Source organism: Podarcis liolepis (genome assembly GCF_965112155.1).
Source record: "Podarcis liolepis genome assembly, chromosome: 9".
NCBI classification, from domain to species: domain Eukaryota; kingdom Metazoa; phylum Chordata; class Lepidosauria; order Squamata; family Lacertidae; genus Podarcis; species Podarcis liolepis.
The window spans coordinates 28,806,718-28,825,153 of record NC_139564.1 but is presented as its reverse complement, the minus strand read 5'-3'; the positions used below and the strand labels follow the sequence as shown (position 1 = coordinate 28,825,153).

Below are 18,436 nucleotides of genomic sequence, written 5' to 3'. Positions count from 1 at the left end.
CTTTTCCATCTGCAATGGGACATTGCAGGATTGCTGAATACAGGAGTATACAGTCCGGTGTGAAACTACAGTTCTAATTCTGCTTCCAGAATTAATGTGGAAGAACCATGAATCAGCAGCGCCAAGGAGTCCTAAGCTACATCAATACTATGCTTTTAAAGCAATTCACAGCACAAATTTCTCCTCTCAAAGAATCCTGGGAATTGTATTTTGTTAAGGGTGCTGGGAATGGTAGCTCTGTAAGGGATGCACTGTCTCTGTTTTGTGGTTGAAATTCAGAATTGACTAACTTTGGCTATAAGGTTCCGAAAATGGTATTTCTAAACTCTGGGATTCTGAGAACATCAAGTAGAATTCCCTGGGAATGTGCAGGATAGACTGCATGACTCATGGGGTTGATAATCCAGTGACTACAGTCACTGGTGCGTTGTCACTTATCAGCATTTCCAGTAAGTGGTTGTTCATAATGATTTTTAATTGAAGTCTTCCTGACTTACTCATGCACTAGCTGTCAGTGATTTGCTCCTTACAAGTACATACTCATGGGGGGAAAGATCATGACTGATGCAAGCCTATCCAGATGCATAGACATCGTCATCTTTTAATCTCTTTTTGGTTTACTGATTATTATTATTATTATTATTATTATTATTATTATTATTATTATTTAAAATTTTTAATAACATGGTTTTAACTATTGTATTGAATATTTCTGGTAAACGGTTTGGAAGTTTTATTACAATCAAGTAGCATATAACTTCCATTAAATAAATAGCAGGAGGAATTGTGTCAACCAACACCAACACCCACCCAGCCCTGCCAATAATGCGGGAAATGGCAAGTCCCCTGTAATCCTTTAAACCAGTGATTTTCAACCAGTGTGCCCTGGGGTGCCTTGAATGATGGTCAGGGCAATACTTGCCTCTGTCCCTCTTTCTATCTTTCCCTCCCTCCTATGATGCCCTCTCACAGAAAAAATGTAGTTGGTCAAGGGAGCCATGGACTCAAAAAAAGTTGAAAACCTCTGCTTTCAACTACAAGGAGACAGAACCCTTCATTGCATAATGGAACACTTTACAAGAAACACAGGTTTGGAGGGGTGAGGAAGCCCATTTTCAGCCACAGTCTGAAGCGAAGTAAATAGTAGACCTATCTCTGAGCAGTGCAAGATTCCAGGCGATCCGGGCGCTTTTCCAGGGTTTGTGTTTCCTTCAGAATGAGGCACAGTGGAGAATGTATCTTTAGGATATATGATTCATTTACACATATACAACCTGAATCTATGATGGAGAAATTCATAGCATTAGCACCCGTTTCTCCCATAGCTGTAATCTTGGATTCAACCAGAAATGAAACATTGCTCTGTCTCCCCATCTCTCTCTGTTCCTAGTTTGTTGCTTTGCTTCTAGTTCACACCTCTCCAAACTCTGCTCTCAACTCTGTCCTTCTAACTACCTGGACCTGGGGGACCACACCCATTTACCATCTCACACAGATCCACTTCCTTTGTTCCCCTTAATGGCCCATCTCCCAGGCGATCACCTCACCAGGAAAGTAGCCTTGGCTTATATTTTAACACTTGCTGGGTCCAGGGGTTTGAAGGGTCTCGGCATATAGCCTACTCCCCCCCCCCCCGTGTATTCTTCTCTGCCACCAGTTCTTGGCACAAACAGAGCAGCTGCTCTAAGAAAGTTTTTTGAGGGAGGAGTAAGGAGGGTGCTGGGCCAGGCATGGCTGTCTTCAGACTTGTTGAATCTGCTTTCTTTTTTTACTGGAACTTCAGCAATAGCTATGTGGGAAAGATGCAGCAGACAGAATAAAAGAACAGGGTGACTCCTAGTGAAGTCTAAGCATAGGACTTTGTTTTCAGTACCAGAAATGAGCTGAACCCACACTCCTTTAACAAACAAATCCACATCTGGCTAGCTTTCTTCATTTCAGCAGCCTAATTTGAGTGGGAAAAGTAAATTTCTTGTTAAATAATTAGGTGTTGGAAACCCTTGTCAATCTACTGCAAATGACCCAAAGATAAAACAATCTAGTTCCAATCTATCTTTTGCCCACCTCTGCCCTGGACTTTCTCAGAGATTGCCACCTAAGTTGGTGTATACAGTGTGTATATATAGAAAGTGAGTGTGTAATCTGTTAAATTGCCAGCAATTGTCTCAAGCCACAGTTGTCTCTCTTATAATCATACATTTTGTAAAATATTTGCCACAGTTGAGCATAGATAGTTTTTAAATAGAATCTCATTCTCCAATGTGCTGTTGTTCTTGTTCCATCCAGAGTTATTTAAAGATGTGTTGTGTTTTTCCTTTTTAAAAAAATCAAAGCCTTTCTGACTCTTGATATATGAAACAATGAGTGTAGTCCTGGAATACTACAATTAAAGGGTGATTTACTATTGACATAAATGGAATTCAAATTGCACCAGATGAGTTGAAATTTTACACTAATTACTTATCAATGGAATATAGTCGTTTGAATTGCTAAACATTTTCTAATCATGCCTGCTTGAAGTTGCCAAAACCCTTTGTCCTGGAAAGTAGCTTTTTCTCTCTCTTCAGAGCTGAGAATTAGCCTGTAGTTGTATGCATGTTTACCTGGGAGTAAGCTCCATTGAACACACTGAGGCTTACTTCTGAGTAAAAGTACATGATTGCTTTGTATATTACCATTTAATTTTGTTTGATGGATGGAACTAAAAGCCTGTGTAAGTAGAGGGAATTTATAGGAAAATACCAAATTGAAGCCAGAAATCCCTATAATCTTTCTGTGATTGTTAATTGTTATTAATTATGTGATTATGGATTCTTTGAATATTAATTCTTATATCCACACCGAATATAAAAATCATGTAAAATTCTGTGAGATCTCTGGGTATAGGGCAGTATATAAATTCAATAAATAAATTAGAGGGGAAGGTTTGTGAGAACAAATAACTTTTTTTAATTACTAAAATGTCAGAACCCACCATGACATTTCCTTTTAAAGCATTTTTCATGTAAATGGATAGACTTGCCTATTTTGTACCTTTTATAAAATTAAGATTTGGGGCATTACCTCTACTGAATATATATTACATTATCCTCATTTGTAGGTTCAGATATATGAAGAAGACTTTAAAAAGGAAAGATCTGATAGAGAGAGACTTAACGAAGAAAAAGAAGCACTGCTGAGAATTAATGAGAGAATACAGTTTCAGTTGGACACCCTAAATTCTCAGGTATGAATAAAAACAAATGTATCATTTCCAAAACATGTGCATTTCCTCCTTATTTTCTCGCTTTCCATTCAACCCAATTCTGGCTTCCGTTCTATTCTGGCTTCCGTTAATTGACACAGATTTTATATGAGGTCACCATCTGGGATGAAATCATTCTGGAGTAATGTTGGTGATGAAATGAGGAATAATTTGAAACCCACACCCTGAACACACACAAATACACACACACACTAACTAAATGGAGTGACTTGTGAAAAATGCAGTGCCTCATGAAATATTTTGTAACAAGCACCAAAGTTGTTTTTTTGATCTCTTGTTTCTGATCCCAGATAGTTTCAAGGGAATTAAGCAGAATAACATTTTCTGGCTAGTCTGTATGATTTGCGCAACTAAGGCTGCATCTTATATATGCTTGCCTAAGCTCTATTTGCATACAACAGAGTAAACAGAGTAAAGGGACCCCTGACCATTAGGTCCATTCGCGGACGACTCTGGGATTGCGGTGCTCATCTCACTTTATTGGCCAAGGGAGCTGGCGTACAGCTTCCGGGTCATGTGGCCAGCATGACTAAGCTGCTTCTGGCGAACCAGAGCAGCGCATGGAAATGCCGTTTACCTTCCCACCGGAGCGGTACCTATTTATCTACTTCCATTTTGACGTGCTTTCGAACTGCTAGGTGGGCAGAAGCAGGGACTGAGCAATGGGAGCTCACCTCGTCACGGGGATTTGAACTGCCAACCTTCTGATCGGCAAGCCCTAGGCTCTGTGGTTTAACCCACAGCGCCACCCGAGTCCCAGAAGGTATCCTGAAGCAATTTACTATATAAATATCGCATAGGATTGCTCCGCTAATCATCTGCACCTAAAGAGCTATAAGTGACAGTCAACCCATGAATAGATTTCGGAAGACTAAGTTGAAATCCTTGTACTGCTAGGCTCTCATTAGGTTAGGCCCTTGTATCCTTGAAGTGCTAGCGAGGAAACATGATAAGCTGAATTTGAATCCTGGCAAGATGGGGCCACTGTGGATGAGTGGTCTCTGTGCCCAAGAAATCAGTCAAATGCCTGCACCCGACAGGATTGCACTCCTCCGGAAGGAGCAGGTATGAAGGTTGAGTGTGCTTCTGGATCCAGCTCTGTTGCTGGAGGGCCAGGTAGTATCAGTGGCTAGAAGTGCCCTTTACCAGCTCTGACTTATGTGGCAGCTACAACTGTTCCTGGACCAGGAGAGCTTGACCACATAGGTCTAGGCATTGTTGACAAAATAGGATTACTGCAACGTATTTTCTGTGGGGCTTCCCTTGCCGGAACTCTGGAAGTTAGCGCCGTTAGTGCCAAATGCCGCAGCACAGCTGCTGGCAGGAGTGAGACCCAGTCTGCATATTACACCTCTGCTCAGAGATCAGCACTGGTTGCCCACTGGCTACTGGGCCAAGTTCAAGGTGTTACTATTAGTATATAAATCCCTTGACAGCTGGGGAGCAGCTTACTTGCAGGATCACCTTACCCATAGGCGCCTGCTCAGTCACTTCAGTCTGCATAACTGTCACTGTTACAAGTGCCACATAATACCTTTAATGTGGCATCACCATATCCTTTGGAACCCCCTATCTATTGACATAAGATGGCCACCTTCCCAGTATTCTTTTTGGTGCCTTCTTTAAACATTTTTGTTTAGGTAAGCCTTGTCAGTTTACATTTCTTAGCACAGAAAGTATTGATCTGATGTGTAGAGATCTTTCCTGCTCTACTTGATTCAAGAGGGTTCTGGAAGCTTCTCTGTGTGAAAGAGATAAGCAGAAGGTTTATGATGTTTAGGTTATACCTTCAGAAAAGCTGGCTTAGACTGGCTTTGTTATCTTTTCTGTCATGGTCATGCTGGCTATAAAAGTAGGGCCAGAAGGAGCCTGGGTTTCACTTTGCCTGTCTGCCTCTCTTTCCTTCTGGTGTGGAGTTCTGTACATAGTATGTATAGTGTTAAGGTTTAGACTTATTATAAGTTATTGTAAGTTTAAGTTAAGTCTGCTACAACTGGATTTCTTATAGACAGTGCCAATCCTGAATGTGACCATTTGTGACCATTATGTTCATTTGCCTTCAGTAGCAATAAAGCTCTGCTGGATTAAATACAATAGCCTCTGGTTTTTACTCTGCTAAGTTTTTACTTTGCTAACTATACATTGGAATCTATGCTGGATCAATATTGAGTAGAATTTCAATGACAAGCCTACCAAGACATGCAGAAGTCGCATATGATTTGTCTGTGTTGATTTTCATCATCTTTTGAATATTTTTAAATACTTGTTTTTAAATATATATTTTTAATCAATTATTTTATTTTTATTTTTGTAATTGGCTTAAGAGTTTTCTAGCAATCAAGTGGTATGTTAATTTGGTTAAATAAATCAAAAGTGTGCTTGTGCCAATCACTAAGTCGATGTCGCCTTGTGGTTCCACTCTGTTATTTTCTACCTCCATCTTGCATCCTTGCTCATTAAGCATTTTATCCTTCTGCAGCCATGGTGCCTTCCTATAAAATCAGAACATTATATTATCGTTGTAGAGATCATATGGTGTGATTTGACATGCTTGACTGTTATATAAGTAATACATAAATGCAGTTATCAGGTTTGTTTGGGGCTTTTCGGGTCAACTTTTCTTGCAGGAATTGGAAAGGAAAGATCAAAATGTAATTCCTCACTTGTCAGGTGTCTCAAATGAAGAGGGAGTGGCAAGTGAAACGGGTTGTAATGATGCGAGGAAGCTTAATATGGGACCATAGAGCGAACAACAAAATGTTATTGGCCAATTCTGTGAACTAATACAGGATACCCAACCAATGCTTGTGCAACTATTTCCTAGAACTATTTGTAAAGGAGACCCATGGCATTCTGGGGCAACTTACACTATGATTTAACTGCCCTTTAGGTTTAGATTCCATATATATATATATATATATATATATATATATATATATATATATATATATAAAATAATTTAGCCTAATGTTCATCAAGTGAATTCAGACCGGACTGTTAAAAATAAATATGTTGTCAACAAGTCCACTTGCTGGCAATGGCTGGCATAATTTGTGCTGCCCCCCCCCCCCGTGCCTTCTCATGAATGAGGGCTTTGGCCTTAACAAGCAAGAGATGTTCTGTTGGCATGACCCAAAACAATTTCCCTCACTGTTTCCCTCGCCTTTGACTTTGGAGCATAAAACAATTGTCGCCTGATTAACCTGTTAACTTAGCTCACCAAGCTTCCACAAGGGGGCATGAGAGTTCTTGATTTCAGCAATTGATTTTTGATAACATACTTCTAGGCATGCATGCATGCACTTTTTCAGTATGAAATTAATTTCCCCTACACAGGTTAAGGACTGCCAGGAAGAAAGGGAACTACTTGAGAAGCAAGTAAAGCAACAGGTGTGTGTTGTACTTCAGATATTCTTTTTCTAGGAGGCTCAAATGACACACAGTTGCAATCCAACCGAACTAATTTTGCTAATGTGATGAACAAAGAATTTGTCTATAGGACTCAGTGCATGCCATGATTTTGTGCAAATAGAGGCAAAGTGCAAAATATGGTCCTAAGTTGAAGCTAATTTTTTGTTGAAGCTTAAAGGTTCCAACTATTTTGGCTGCTTTGACAGAGTTGCATGTTAAGTGGACAATAACTGGTGAAATCTCTAAGCTAAATGTGGACTCCATACAATTTCCAGTACAGGGAATGGCCTTATCCCTCACTATGACCATCCAAAACAGATTATGTTGATTAAGCAAATTTAGGCAAATAGGGTTTTTTGTGCCTAATGCATCCAGGTTAGATAATTTCTGTCTTTTCTTCTGCTGAATTTTAATGTTTCATTGTGCAGAAGGCTGTAGTTCCACTACTGGCAAACTTGTTATCAGTTTTGTGTTGCTTACTTAGAACTAAGGATGCAACTACCTGAATAGAAAGGCACCAGCTACCAGTTGTACATTGCAGTATCAAACCAGGAGTACAGGAAATACTAAGATGTTGCTACTTTAATTGGGAAATTTATTTATTTATTTATTTATTTATTTATTTATTTATTTATTTATTTATTATTTCAATTTTTGTATAGGCAAGAGACCTCCAAGCACTTACAGAAAAACATGGCTTCCCACATCAGATGTTTGTTCCTGCATGTTTTAGTTGCAGGAACTGTGGCTTACTTCACCCTTACCCTGAACCTCAAATAAAATTGGCCTCGTGCAGCATTCACAGAAAGCAGCAGTGCCCAGTAAGTAATACTTCTGTCTGCCTTTGTTTCACAAAGTGGAAACCAACATTGTACAATTACAAATGCAAGGATTCTGCAGGAGTAGAATAATGTGTGCATTGTGAAATGTAAACACTCGCCTCTCTTTCTTGCCTTGTCATTTCAATTTTTCTCTTTCTCTTTTTCTCAAATAATTGTTTTTGTAACTCATAATGTACATATTCCCATCATCTTTCAAATAGCTCACATCTCCTGCAGAGTATTTTTTTTTAAAGCACCCTCTATTTTCTCTCTCTGACCAGAACAAAATATATTTTACTCCATTCTTGGTATGCTTCAGGGTCCACATCCAAGTAATAATCTTTAAAACCATTAATGAGTTGGGGCCACACTGGTTGAATACAAACCTGCCTCTCCTTTGAGTTCAGCCCCTGAGGACCTGATTGTGTGTCCTTCAGTGAGAGCTATAGGGTTGACCCCACATCAATTTGTGGAATTCTATCCTGAGACCCCATCAGTTCAAGTCTTCATATGGGCTCTGAATAACTTTGCTTTGAGTTGTTTTATCTTGGACTGATAACTGGGTTTTGCCGGAAATAGTTTTAATTATTTTTATAGGCTAGTACCTAAAGTGATGTTAGCAAAAGTAGCATTGTAACTCATACAGTTGCACATAAGCTGTCAGTGTATAATAACCCTAGCAGTTGTACACCACCTTGCCTTGCAAGGGCAAGACACACATTAGATTTGACTGCTACACTGTGTTGAGACTGAGGCTCCTGCTAGGGGAATAATGGTTGTTCAAGCGGGTTGCCACAATTGCATTCCTTCACATTATGGTGAAGAACGCAACATGGATGGAGTTGCCATTATCTTATTTCTCCAGGACAATCTCTTGCATAAGCCACTATGGAAGTGAATGGAACCTGCCAAGGACCACACATACTTAAGCTTAGATAAAACAAGGAAAGAGCCATAGATAAGCAGAGCTTTTGTTTAAGTATTTTTCCTTCTGTTTCTCTTCTCTTATATGAGCTTGTGGGGGGGGGGGGAAGGAGTTTCTTACTAAAGTTTAAAACTGAGGCCCAATTAATTTTGGCCGCTGTCCTAGAGCTTTCACCATCTGGGTTTCTAGCTGTGCAATGCATCCTGGGGGTTTATAAATTTTGCCTTCCTTTAGAAGACTGCTGGAAGGGTGGAGTCCTTTCCTGATTGGTTGTTTTGAAATCTATTCCCAAGTTCTTTTGTGATTGTTTTCTTATATAAGTGTAGCTGGCTCCAGCAGGTTTTTGTTTTTTAAAAAATAATAATTCCCAAGCTATTTGTCATCAAATGTGAAAAGTGTTAGAATTGAGTGAGTGTGTAGGCTCAGCGTATGGAATATAGTACAGATACTTCGTTATATTTTGATTTTCTACTCCTTTTCTCCCCTAACTCACATTTGCTGTTTACTTTTCAATCATCCGAGAAATCTTTTGTTTAGTCTGATTTTGAATCATGTCTCTTTATCCTTTGGAATACTTTCAAGATCATAATTGTGAAAATTATGTTAACTGCCTTGCAGTAGTGTTCACACGTTGTTGTTTGGGTCTCTGAGAATACATCATATGTTTGTAGTTGAGTACGGCTTATTTTACTAGGGAGTGTTTTGCATGTTTCATTGAATATTTATCCCATCCATGCCCTGATGTCTTTGGGTAGAGGCTTAAAATAAAAAGTTAAGAGATCAGATATTTAATATAATTTATAGTACAAACTAAGTTAGACAATTGGGCCATCTAGCCCTGTTATATAATACCCTTTTTAAAATTAAGTTTAAGGTGCTTGTGTAACATGGTTTATTTGATAGCAAGCTGCTGGAATTCAGTGGTTCGCCATGTAGGTGTGACCACTTCTCCATGCCAGTGCAAAGATCCAAAAAGCAAGGTTGGATTTGACTCCATTTTTTCTCCTTGTAAAACATCTCAATAAGGTCTCCTCCAGACAACCTGTTTATGGAGCATTCGTTCTGGGAAAAGCTGTGATTTGTTTAAATTATGGCTTGTCCAAAGAGATATCAAACCCTGGTTTCTGTCTTGTTTAGATATCCATAGTTAAAATTAACTGTGATTCCTTCCCAGTTCCCAGATGAAATGACAACCTGCAGGTATCTAAACATGGAAGCAGATGCTTCTGATCTCCCTATTGTGAGTGTGCTGGAGAAATGGGGAGAAGGCTCATGCACATAATACTATGGTATTGCATTTGAACCAGGTCATAAAACTCCCAATCACTTAAGTATTACATCAACAACCGAGTTACATTAACCATTATATCTGCAGCAGTGTTACCTAATTGTGGTTGCTTCTCCATCCGGGAACTGAAACCACATTTAAACCATTGTTTCACGTTCTGGAGCCCTCGCCTTCCATAACCACAAAAGTAACACCACTTCAGGTGTAATAGTTTACAATAGTTAGAACCTGAGCGGAAACTGGTGTTCCATAAGAGAGAGAGGTGGGCCTTTTGTGGCCTGCTCTTGATTGCCTAACCATGGTTAAGCAACCAGGATCATTCTGCCTACCCCATCTCAAAAGAAGTTTTCTGCATAGGAGAAACTTTGTGTGTGAATTGCATCAAGTCCTGCATCAAGCTTTGGAGACATAAGCATCAACACAGGGTTTCCCTGGCCTGTGAACTAAAGAAGAGCAGGGTGATTTACAATTTGGACTAAATGATTTGGATAAGGAAGTGTAGAGGAAGGATCAACTGCAATAATGACTTTCTTCTGTAAACAGAATATTAAAAATATAATCCCAATAACATCAGTTTTCCATTCTTTTTTCAGATGCTCAGTATAGCAGGAGTAGGGAACCTGTGTCCCTCCAGATATTTTGGGACCACCAACTCTCATTTTAAAAATAAATAAAAAATTATTGAATTTATATACCGCCCTTTACCCACAGGCCATCAGCCCTAGTCAGCATGGCCATTGGGATGAGAGTAATTTATTCAGCAGCATCTAGAGGGCTGCAGGTCCCCAACCCTTGAACTACTGGAGCACTAAGGTGACATTTTAACTGGCATGTTGTATTATTCTTATTTTTAATTTTGAAAATCTGCCTTACGAAAATTATTCCAGTTTTGTAATTAGGAGCTGACTGTCAAAATCTATAAGAATTTGATTGAAATGTTGCATGTTTTTGTAAAAAGCTATTTTTCCCCTTATAATAATATTTCCCCCACCCCAAAAAATCATTTTAAAGTTCAAATGCTGACCTGCTGCCATTAGAGTGGGAGATTAGAATTCTGTTTTGTGAGGTCACCAGGGTTTTAAAAGAATCCTAGCAAACTGCGAACAAGTTCCCTTTGGAACACATTCACCTGTCATGTTGATGCACGCCAGGTTTCTCTTAGCCTCTTAACAGCTGACATTGACTGTAGTTAGAGACCTAACTGTTTATGATAGAATCAGGTGCATTCCATCTCACCCTGTCTTCTCCTGCTCTTTTTCAAGGTTCATGAGGCTCTCGGAAATCTGGTTTGTTAATGTTAATAAAGTTTGTTTTGATTTGTGGGATCTAGGAGGTTTCACACAACTCTTTAATATTGTGCTCACCATTCAAAAGACACAGCAATAAAAAGAAAAAGAAAAAAACAGCTGAAGAACTTAATCAGAAAAAAAATTATTTGATCAAAATAAGAAGGAGATTTTGGGGGTAAATTACTTTGGTATGACTAATGAAAGGCTTCACAGTATAATTATATTTACCATGCTGCTTTTCTTTTGTTTGAAGTGTCTATGAAGTCCATATTGCTGTAATAATGTTTTATTGTTCTGCGCAGCCAGACTATCAATGGTATGTTCCCGACCGGTTTCCGCCAGATGTGCCGCACAAGGCAAATGGTAAGGCAACAGCTGTACTGAACACACTTTTTAAGAGTTTCTTTTTAATGGGGTCTCTCTCTCTCTCTCTCTCTCTCTCTCTCTCTCTCTCTCTCTCTCTCGTTGATCAGTAGTAAACTTTCATAAGTACCCAGTGTGTGATTTGTATACAGCTCTATTTTGTACAACTACAATACATGCATGCAGCCAAGGCTGTGAATTCTAAATATAATGCATTTGTGTACAGCTTTTGGTACACAAGCTACTTTTGGTTGCCAAGCTACTTGGTACAGCTTTTGGTACACAAGCTACTTTTGGTTGCCAAGCTACTTTAAAACATCTAACATGCATTAAAGAATCATATAAATCCCTTACTGAACACCTAAGAAAAATGAAGGACATTGGAATTGCAGTCCTCCATTCATAACTTGGTTGACAGTTGAGCAAATGGTGCATCTAATATATGGTCTCTAAGGAGCTCAGTGTAGCCACTGTGGGCCTCTCCTACAGCCAGTAGAGAGGACAGTGGCTGACGTCAAATCTAGCTAAGACTTTGCTACCCTAACACTGCCACCATTCTGTCTTCACACCAAATACGTTCAAAGGCCATGCAAGATAATTATTAGTCCACACACCTCAATTCTTCAGGTTTAAGGGACCCACGGATGATGTCATATCTGAGGGTCCTCCAAAACACTTTCCAATATATCTTACCCAATTCTATTTGCCACATTTTCAAGTGCGTAGCTGGTTCAGCCTCAGCTCAACCTTATAGAATAGGAACATGTTTTCCCTAGAAACACAAATCACTCTGGCTTCTCTTAGGCTAAGCTGAAGCTGCTGGGCAACTTAATTTGTTTGTTTGTCAAGTAACAGTACAATTAGTTCTGAAGCATTTGCACACTATCTTAATACATTTTCCTCTCTGTTTGCACATTCCTTTCCTATTCTTTCCTGTTTGTTGTAAGCACCCCTGGAGAAGGAAAATGTTTTTGTTTCAGAGGCTGTATGGTAGAGGTGGGCAGAAGTAGAATTTGGTCCACCAATAAACCCTTGGCCACTTTATGGTGGGCCAGCTAATGCTTGGCGGTTGCTGGGATGCTTGCAAGGAATACTTAATTAGGAGGAGTTTGATCTTATACAGGAACCACTTACATTCTTAAACAAGAATTCAGGCTCTTTCAACATGGAATATTAACAGTTAATGTGGGCTAGTTGCGCATTAACTGATAAAAAAAATCCTAATCAGCATGGATTCCAGGTTCAGATGGAGTGGGTCTCATTTGCAGATTGAACGTGCTCACCATGAGCAAGATTCTTCTGGTGGACTCTCCCCATAACAGGCCATCACCTGCTCACTACTGCTCATTTGCATGCCAGTCCTTCTTTACTTGGTATTGCCTCCCAGCAAAGCAAGCCCTACCATTTGGAGGAGGGTGGCAGCTGCATTAGGCTTTTGTTGGTCCATACAGTTAAAAGTAGAACATGCTAGACTGATAGTAACCCACCTCTTCTGTGAGTGTGAAGAACATATTTTCCTATCCCTCATCCTATCAGAGCAGGAAGAAATGCAGGAAGCCTAAGCAACTGTCATGGGCAGGACAAATGGATTTGCAGTTTGGGACATTTGTAGGCTTGTTGGGATCGTACTGAACTAGTTGTGGGCTTGGGGTGTATCAGAGTCATTTAAGTCTGAGAATTGCAAAAGTAGGTTCCTTACTAGAAGGCGCAAGAGGCATTTATCTTGAGTTGCTTATAGGACAGCAAATGGGGAGAGAAGATGGGATTAGAGCCATGCACAATTTTGTACTGCAGACATTAGATAGCCTTGGGATTGCCAGATCTCTCGCTTTGATAATGGAAATCCAATTGTGAAGACTGCATGGCTAAAACATACTGGAGTGCGATTCCTTATAGAGGCACAGACTGTCATGGAAAGGATGTCGGTGCAATACCCCAATGTGTAGAAAGTGAAATTTTATGCACTTCCAAACCCTTCTGTGACCTTGTGCAAATGTATTTTGATGAGTCCCACTTGCTCAGAATTTTACAACAGTCCCTTGCAGATTGTTTCACAAATGAAGCATGAGATATCCAGAAAACTGCCTGTTGTTCTTAGAACTAAAGCTCCTTACAAGCCATGAATTGGTTAGCCATAAGATTGCTTGGTAAGCTCTCCATATGAAAACTCTGCAGCCCTTATAAGTACTTAATAACTTGAGAGCGTAAAGCTTAGCCTTGCTGAGCCAGCTAACCTAGGAGATCAAGTTGGCTGGCTGCATGCATTGAAGCCTTTAAGTGCTTAAAAGCTTCAGTTTATAAAGTTGTTGTGGTTTGGGGGGCCAGCTGTCCCCGGGGAAACACATGACTTTGACAAGGAAAAGCAATCTTCAGCTTTGGGAAAAGGCATTTGGAAAGTGCATGAAATTTCCCTCGATGTTTTGATTTGTTTACATGTTCAATCTGCAAATGAGAGCCTGAAGAAAGGAGAGAAAATCTTGGAATAAGCGACCAAGTAAATAAGTGTACTTATAGAAGGGTAGTTATTGTGGAATCTGTGATCCTAATACATGCAGGTTTTTCACAACATTGACAGCAAAATGGCAACTTGTATGTCCTCCCTCCTCCAATTTAATCCAGATTTGCCCTGTCCATTAAAAACTCAGTATTTTAAAACAACAACACTCTGTTGCCAAAAAGCCATTCGCAATACACGAACAATCCATTTGCAATATTAAGCCTCCCTTTGAAAGCCCCCTTAGAATTGTTATCTCTGGCATACAGAGATGAACCAAGTTGTGAACAATCCAAAGGGGTGAGGAAAAGGGCTTAGTAGAAGTAAACAAGGAGTTCTGATTTGGAAAAGGGAACAACCTAGATTCAGCAACTTTTCAGGGCCACAATACACTAAACTTTTCACTTAGTATTTAAAATAGTCCATTGGAAATTACATCAGCAGGTGCAGAGGATGAGCAGGATCAGAACTTTCCTTTTCTCCCCTACTGTAGTCTCACTCCCTACCTCTTGACGCTGCTATTAGTTTCTGAGAGGATAGTTTCACTGGTACCATTTGAATTTTCCTCCTGGAGGTACTACTATTATTTATTTATTATTACTTATTAAAGGGACGCGGGTGGCACTGTGGGTTAAACCGCAGAGCCTAGGACTTGCTGATCAGAACGTTGGCAGTTCGAATCCCCACGATGGGGTGAGCTCCTGTTGTTCGGTCCCTGCTCCTGCCAACCTAGCAGTTCGAAAGCACGTCAAAGTGCAAGTAGATAAATAGGTACTGCTCCAGCGGGAAGGTAAACGGCGTTTCCGTGCACTGCTCTGGTTCACCAGAAGCGGTTTAGTCATGCTGGCCACATGACCTGGAAGCTGTACGCTGGCTCCCTCGGCCGGTAAAGCGAGATGAGCACCGCAACCCCAGAGTCGGTCACGACTGGACCTAATGGTCAGGGGTCCCTTTACCTTTACCTTTATTACTTATTAAATTGTTATACCATCCTTCATCCGAAGATATCAGGGCAGTGCACAGCATAAAAATACAAAATAAAACCAGAAAATACATAATAAAAACAAGAACAAAACAATTACCCCGCCCCCCAGACACATTTAAAAGGGCATAGAAGAGGAAAGTTTTCACTGGGTATCTAAAGATGTATAATGAAGGTTCCAGCTGAATCTCCCTAGAGAGAACATTCCACAAATGGGGAGCAACTGCAGAAAAGGCCTGTTCTTGTGTTACCACTCTCTGGACCTCTCATGGAGGAATCACAAGAAAGGCCTCAGGTGGCTATTATTATCCTGGGATAGCTCAGCTGGTAGAGCATGAGACTCTTAATCTCAGGGTCGTGGGTTCGAGCCCTAAATTGTGCCAAAGATTCCTGCATCTGATGACCTTTGTGGTCCCTTCCAGCTCTACAGTTTTATGATTCTATTATGATTGCAGAGTCCAGGTTAATGTATACAAGATGAGATGATTCTTGCAGTATTATCAGCTTTGGGGGAGATGAATTTCACTGGGAATAAGTTGGGAAGGAAAGGTTTAACCCCACAAGGTCTCATGCATTTGCATCCCTCCTCACACACTCCTCTTATGCAATACAAGAGAAAACTAATTGCATTTGGCAAACCACAGTTTCCTGTTGCAACTGATCTTGGAAACTGTTTAATATTGGACTACAAACTACAATACGAAGCCAGCAGCTGATCACAATGTATGAAAAGAGGCAACATGTGCTGCCTACTGTCAGTCATTAATTTTGCATGATTTCCAAAAGTTTGTTCTTAAATCCTTTTTGAAAGAAACATCTGAATGCTCATAGGCAGCATATTGGTGGTAAATGCTGCATGAGTCAATAAGGCAGCAGTTCTTTCCCCTCTGCACAACAGTTTAAATCAAATTTAATATTCATCTCTACTGCTCTCCTTGAGCAGTATAATCACTGAGGCGTCTAAACTCAGGTTTTGATGCATATTCTGTTTTCTTATCAGAAGCACACAAGGGGGCAGACTTCAAAGAATTGCTAGGAATATGAGGAACATGATTTGAAAGAAGTGTGTGTGTCTGTGTGTTATCCATGCATGTATCAAGGTTTATTACTGTTCCACAGTGACAATTGCTGTGGCTAAAGAGGTATTTTGACTCTCTGCACTACTCATTTGGGCAGGGAGAGGCAGCAAAACTCGGATCAGGATGGTGGCTAGTGAGGCAGGAACAGTCAAGCTAAGGTTTCATGTTAAGATATTATCAGTAGTTATCCATGTACTCAGCTCATGGCCCACTCGAAACAAGTGTTTTAATAAAATCCAGAAATTAAATACAGTACACATCCTCCCAGCAGAAAGTGTAGGAGTGAGCATTAGCTGTCTCCAGCTTTAGGCTATGGAGACAATTTAACAACCACTTAAAAGTTCTTTTTTTTTAAGCACCATTCTTTCCTCCTCTTCTCTAATGATGCATGCTATCCACTTGCTGCCCTTCACATATGCAGGATATTAACTCAAAGGCATTTCCATGGCTTTGGGTAGCAGACAGTGTCATGCTATGGGGGTTCTTTTAAGGCATGCTGATGAATGCAAGCCATAAAAGTGCTCTCCCTGGTCCATTCCCTTCATCTTCCTCCTGCCTTCCTACTTTAGGCTACTGCGTCATAAAGAGACAACCCCAGGCACATCCTGGTGGCTAGGATGTGGGGGACAGGGTGTCTGTGTCACTCCCTTCTGATCCCTACAGCCTAGACAGTCTTTGCACACAGCTGCTAGGAACTGGCTGCCTTCCATAGCAATCATGGGAGTGTCTGGACATTGTATATTTTTCCATTCTTTTACTATTTTTTTTTATTAGCATATAGTAGGGTGTTCTTTTTCACCAGGCAGGCTTAGGGGAGAGATTTTGAACAGGAAATCTAGATATGTTGAAAGAGGTTTCCCTACTTGTTGTCTTCCACCTTTCCTGCAACGGTGTGTGAAATAAAGGCCGCATACATGCTACACTCAGGGACGCGGGTGGCGCTGTGGGTTAAACCACAGAGCCTAGGACTTGCTGATCAGAAGGTTGGCGGTTCGAATCCCCATGGCGGAGTGAGCTCCCTTTGTTCGGTCCATCTCGTGCCCACCTAGCAGTTCGAAAGCACGTCAAAGTGCAAGTAGATAAATAGGTACCGCTCCGGCAGGAAGGTAAACGGCGTTTCCATGTGCTGCTCTGGTTCGCCAGAAGTGGCTTAGTCATGCTGGCCACATGACCCGGAAGCTGTACGCCAGCTCCCTCGGCCAATAAAGCGAGATGAGCGCCGCAACCCCAGAGTCGGTCACAACTGGACCTTTACCTTTACCTTACATGCTACACATCTGAAGTACATGGCTTCCCCCCAACAATTCTGGGACCCACAAAGCTACAGTTCTCAGCACCCTTGACAAGCTATGGTTCCCAGGATTCTCTGGGGGAAGTATTGTGCTTTAAATGTGTGCTGCCTATGCAGCTGAAAAATAGAGAAATGTGGAGAAAGATCTATGGGATCTGTTTGTGGGTGAGAGAGGTGGGTTCAAACAAAGGGCAAGAGGATACTGGTATCATAAGTGTGGTTTCTATTGAGTCATGCTTACTTATACCTCTCACCCACTCTTTCCTTAGCCTGTATTATCCTTTCTGCCCATATATTTTGCTGGGTACCAGATCTAAAAGTTAACTGGCTTTCTTTTAGTCTAGCTAGTGATCACCCTTCCTTGACAATGGCTTCCTTTTTGTGGGAGCAGGCAAAGGATTCAGGAACAAAGGACAAGAGAATTCCAACTAGTGTTATGAGTGTCAGCTTATTTTGGCAGGTGGGATAGTATGATTTCCTTCCTTTTCCAACTGTGCAAAATTGACGAGACAGCTTAAAAATTGGGCTGGAGCTTTTCCCTGAACCTACTTTTAATAAAAAAAAATTCTCTGGGAAAGAGGTTTTATTGCTCAGGGCTTTCTTTGCATACTTGTGATTCTGGCAAGCAATGTCAGTTTTGCTTCCAAAAGTCCATTTAGTGGGGGGCATACAATAAGATTGGTTCCCCCAGCACTTGTATTTGGGAACCACAGTTATTCCATGAAAACCTTAATTCAATGACTGGGTGTCTTATTGCTAAATATTTGACTATGTGTCATTTTTTTATTATTTAAGGCTAGTATATAGCTCACAGTGCGCAGATGAAGGGATACCACTAATCTCTCCTCTAAACACATCTTTTCAAGGGCGTTAGTGACTTATTTTGCCTATACAAGCCTAGTGAGTTAGGAGTGGGAATACAAATGGGGAAAATCAGAAAAGCTAAGGAGCAGTTCTGACGTTGCAAATGTATTATTTCAAGTGTGTAGCGAGACCTTTAAAGTTCACTCCAGCTGTCCTCTTACCAGAAAACTTTGGTTCCATAGCTGGATTGCATAATATAATATACATGTGCACATATTTATTTCCACAGGTGAATTCTGATTCAAAGTTCAGTAAAAGAATTTTGATTTTTCTTTTGTTAAGTTGAGGTGAAGAATGGAAGATCAACATAATCCAACAGGATCTTCCTTCAAAATAAATATAGTGCATCCAAGAAGAGCCAATA

At 40.5% G+C, this 18,436-nt stretch overlaps 1 protein-coding gene across 1 annotated transcript in view; it reads left to right on the top strand.

Moving 5' to 3' along the window:
* TNIP3 (TNFAIP3 interacting protein 3) overlaps positions 1-18,436 on the top strand; it is a 63,581-nt gene that overhangs the window by 39,121 nt on the left and 6,024 nt on the right. Inside the window, exons 9-12 of the mRNA XM_083460349.1 lie at positions 3,101-3,226; positions 6,602-6,655; positions 7,339-7,497; positions 11,302-11,362. Of these exons, the coding sequence (XP_083316475.1) occupies positions 3,101-3,226; positions 6,602-6,655; positions 7,339-7,497; positions 11,302-11,362 (400 nt within the window). The remainder of the gene's footprint in view (positions 1-3,100; positions 3,227-6,601; positions 6,656-7,338; positions 7,498-11,301; positions 11,363-18,436) is intronic.